The 3,786-nt window shown below is 52.6% G+C and overlaps 1 protein-coding gene across 1 annotated transcript in view; it reads left to right on the top strand.

Moving 5' to 3' along the window:
- The window catches only part of TGFB1I1 (transforming growth factor beta 1 induced transcript 1), a 6,411-nt gene continuing 2,625 nt past the window's right edge, over positions 1–3,786 (top strand). The window contains exons 1-7 of the mRNA XM_003794228.3: positions 1–140; positions 1,412–1,527; positions 1,653–1,705; positions 1,808–1,950; positions 2,107–2,194; positions 2,308–2,413; positions 2,525–2,719. Coding sequence (XP_003794276.1) covers positions 128–140; positions 1,412–1,527; positions 1,653–1,705; positions 1,808–1,950; positions 2,107–2,194; positions 2,308–2,413; positions 2,525–2,719 — 714 coding nt within the window. The 5' untranslated portion in view covers positions 1–127. The remainder of the gene's footprint in view (positions 141–1,411; positions 1,528–1,652; positions 1,706–1,807; positions 1,951–2,106; positions 2,195–2,307; positions 2,414–2,524; positions 2,720–3,786) is intronic.

Below are 3,786 nucleotides of genomic sequence, written 5' to 3'. Positions count from 1 at the left end.
GCGGGTCCCAGCTTCCTTACATGGTCACGCCCGGACTTCCAGCTCCCGGACGTTCCCCCCGTCCCCCGCCCCCACCGGACACGGCCCCCGCCCTGCTCGCCCCGCGCCACCCGCCCCGCGCCCCGCCATGGAGGACCTGGGTGAGTGGGGCCGGAATCTCCGGGTCCCCAGCCCCTCACCGTTGCCTAGATCTGCTTCCCCACTGTCGCACTCCCGGCATCTCCCCCATCCTTGTCTCCTGGCTTCTGCTTCTCGTCTCTGCCCGCGCCTCCTTTCCAACTCCACGTTCCCCTTCCTGCCTCTCTCTTCCTGCCTTTCCTGGGCCGGCCACTCCCTCCCTTCTTCCTTTGCTCCGCTCCTTCATCCCTCAACGCTGGGATGAAATGGGAAGTTTAGCGCGGGTGGGCTCCTGGGCTTAGGGACTCTGGGAAGGGAGGGGTTAAAGCGGCCTTGAGCTCGGGGACCGGGAAAGTAGACGGGAGGGGAAAAGTATAACATCAGTTTTGGAGAAGAAAGCAGGCCTGCGGCGGGATTTGGGGAAAGGAAGAGTGAGGGGTCCTACCCCTAATTATAGGAGTAGTCAAGTCTTTGGGGCAAGGAAGAGAATAATAGATGAGCGTCAAGGTTCCAGAGAGACTAAGGGTTTGAAGAGTGAAGGGGCAGGAACTTCTAGGTTCTGGAAGGGAAAGCGTTCAAAGAACCCAGATCTAGGAGTGGAGTGAGGGCGGTTGGATGGGGTTGGGGAAATGTCTTGGGCTGGAAGGAGGACCCAGGTATCTTGTTCTGTTTGCTGAGACTGGGCCTGCAAGGCTCTGCCCTCCAGGGAAGAGAAGGGCTTCCAGCATCCGGCAGTAGAGGGTGCTCCTGAGCAGGGGTAACAAGCACCGTACCCGTGGAGTAGAAACCAATCATAACGCAGTTCTCAGCAAACTCGCCAATGAGGAGGTAGGGTGGGACTCAGTCCAATTTGGAAGTGGGCCAGGCTAGGCCAGGCCTGTTTTAAGTAGGGGGACGAATTAGTGAATGTGGCAGTGAAAGCATCCAATCAGCGAGCTGGGTGCCAGGCATACGGCCAATTGAGGAATTTGGAGTGAAGCCAGATTTGGCTTGAGTCCGTTTTGACTGCATCAGGGAAGATGGGGAGAATGAATCAGGCGGCTGCGGTTTGTACTTGACTCCCAGGATGAGACATTTGGGATGATCTGGTCATAAATATTCCATGCTACCCTTCTACTTCTCTGCCTTGGTTTGGCCCTGTGTTTCCTTCTGATTCTTGACCTCTGCTAGTAATATTGGCTTTTGTCCTTCTCATATATTGTCCATTTGTTCTTAAACTCCAATCCCTTAAGGCCCTGTCACTGCCCTAACTGTGACCCCCTCAATCTCTCACCCCTACGGCCCCTCCCTGCAGATGCCCTGCTCTCTGACCTGGAGACCACCACCTCACACATGCCAAGGTCAGGGGCTCCAAAAGAGCACCCCCCAGAGCCACTTACACCTCCCCCACCCTATGGCCATCAGCCACAGGTGAGATCAGATGCTGGGGACTGGAGCAACTACTAGGGCCTGGCTTGGCTCAGACTAGGGGAATTTGGGCCTGAGTGGAGCAAAGTACAGGCCATTTATCACATACATGCATCTCCTCTTTGTAGACAGGGTCTGGAGAGTCTCCAGGAGCTTCTGGGGAAAAGGACCATCTGTACAGGTGAGAGGCCTGGGAACTAGGGGATAGGAAAGCCAACTGAGGTTAAGGTGAGAAGGCTTGGGTTCCCCACCCGTGAAACATGGCGCCCATTCTGTTTCCTAGTACCGTATGCAAGCCTCGGTCCCCAAAGCCTGCAGCCCCTGCGGCGCCTCCATTCTCTTCTTCAAGTGGTGTCTTGGGTACTGGGCTCTGCGAGCTAGACCGGTTGCTTCAGGAACTTAATGCCACCCAGTTCAACATAACAGGTACCAGGGTTTCTTGGGCAGACTTTGATGGGAGGTGAGCAGGGAAGAGCAGAGCAGAGACTAAAGGGAATATACTTCTCAAGGGACCTAGAACCTTAACTGGGAGGGTAGGTCGAGTATCACCCTATGGCCAATATCCTTCTCTCCTCTCTCCAGATGAAATAATGTCTCAGTTCCCATCTAGCAAGGTGGCATCAGGAGAGCAGAAGGAGGAGCAATCTGAAGACAAGAAAAGACCCAGCCTGTGAGTTTGGCATAGTTGGCTGGGAGCGAGGTGATGGGCCTTGGACATTTGAGTTACTAGAGGGAACATTACTCTGGGAGACTCTGAGGTGATACAAGCTGTGTTCTTCACAGCCCTTCCAGCCCATCTCCTGTTCTCCCAAAGCCTTCGGCCACCTCAGCAACTCTGGAGCTGGATAGACTGATGGCCTCACTCTCTGATTTCCGTGTTCAGAACCATGTGAGTTAGGCAGAGTTTGGATTGGTGTCAGTTTGTGGCTTCCCAACACATTCTAGACCCTGCCATGCCTGCTGTCTTGCTGACTCAACTCTCATGTCCTCCTCACTGCAGCTTCCAGCCTCTGGATCAACCCAGCCACCAGTGGCAAGCTCCATGAATGAGGGCTCCTCATCCCCATCAGAGCCAACTAGCAAGGGCAGCCTGGACACCATGCTAGGGCTGCTACAGTCCGACCTCAGCCGCCGTGGTGTTCCCACTCAGGCCAAGGGTCTCTGTGGCTCCTGCAATAAACCTATTGCTGGGCAAGTAAGTAGAGCCCTATGAGAGGGGAGGAACAGACCCACAGACACAGCCAGGCTTTATGCTGTTCCCTTTTAATAAATAACAATATGGCTCAGCACCTGTAGCTCAAGCAGCTAAGGTACCAGCCACATACACCAGAGCCCAGCCCAACAAACAACAATGACAACTATAACCAAAAAATAGCTGAGTGTTGTGGTGGGGTGCCTATAGTCCCAGCTAATTGGGAGGCTGAGGCAAGAGAATTGCTTAAGCCCGGGAGTTGGAGGTTGCTGTGAGCTGTGACACCACAGCACTCTACCCAGGGCTACAGCTTGAGGCTCTGTCTCTAACTATATGATGTGGGTATTACTGATACTCATATTTTATGGATAAATAATTGAAAGCTCTGTCACACAGCAGGTAAGAGGTAGGTGAGAATTCCAACCTACTTAGCATTTATTGTGGTCCTATTGTGGCCAGGCACTGTGCTGGCTCCTTTAAAACTCCCATCTTGACCAGGCGTGGTAATCCTAGCACTCTGGTGGGCTGAGGTAGGAGGATCCCTTGAGCTCAGGAGTTCAAGACCAGCCTGAGCAATAGTAAGACCCCCATCTCTACTAAAAATAGAAAAACTAGCTGGGCATTGTGGATGCCTATAGCCCCAGCTACTCAGGAGGCTGAGCAGGAGGATCACTTGAGCCCAGAAGTTTGAGGTTGTTGCAAGCTAAGCTGATGCCATGGCACTCTTGCCCAGGCAGCAGAGTGACTCTGTTTCAAATAAATAAATAAATAACATTAAAATAACCCCCCCCATCTCATTTAATCTAATAAGACTCATTGGCTCCACCTACCATCTCTCAGGCATTTACAAAGATTGTCTCTTCTCTGTCAGGGTCCAGTCTGGGATTTTTGGTTCTTGGCTTATTGACTAAACTAAACATGACTGACAACAGCTATGCCCAGTGTTTGGCCTGTAGCCTCATGCTAGATAAAACGCCTGACTTCCAGCCCATAATCGCCAGTCTTAGCAAAGCAGGATGGCATGACTCTCATCTTCATGGGTTCCTTCCTCCATTTTTTTTTTTTTTTTT

This window comes from Otolemur garnettii, unplaced genomic scaffold, assembly GCF_000181295.1.
Source record: "Otolemur garnettii isolate 467f Iridium unplaced genomic scaffold, OtoGar3 scaffold00077, whole genome shotgun sequence".
Taxonomy (NCBI): domain Eukaryota; kingdom Metazoa; phylum Chordata; class Mammalia; order Primates; family Galagidae; genus Otolemur; species Otolemur garnettii.
This window is presented reverse-complemented; position numbering and strand designations above follow the sequence as displayed.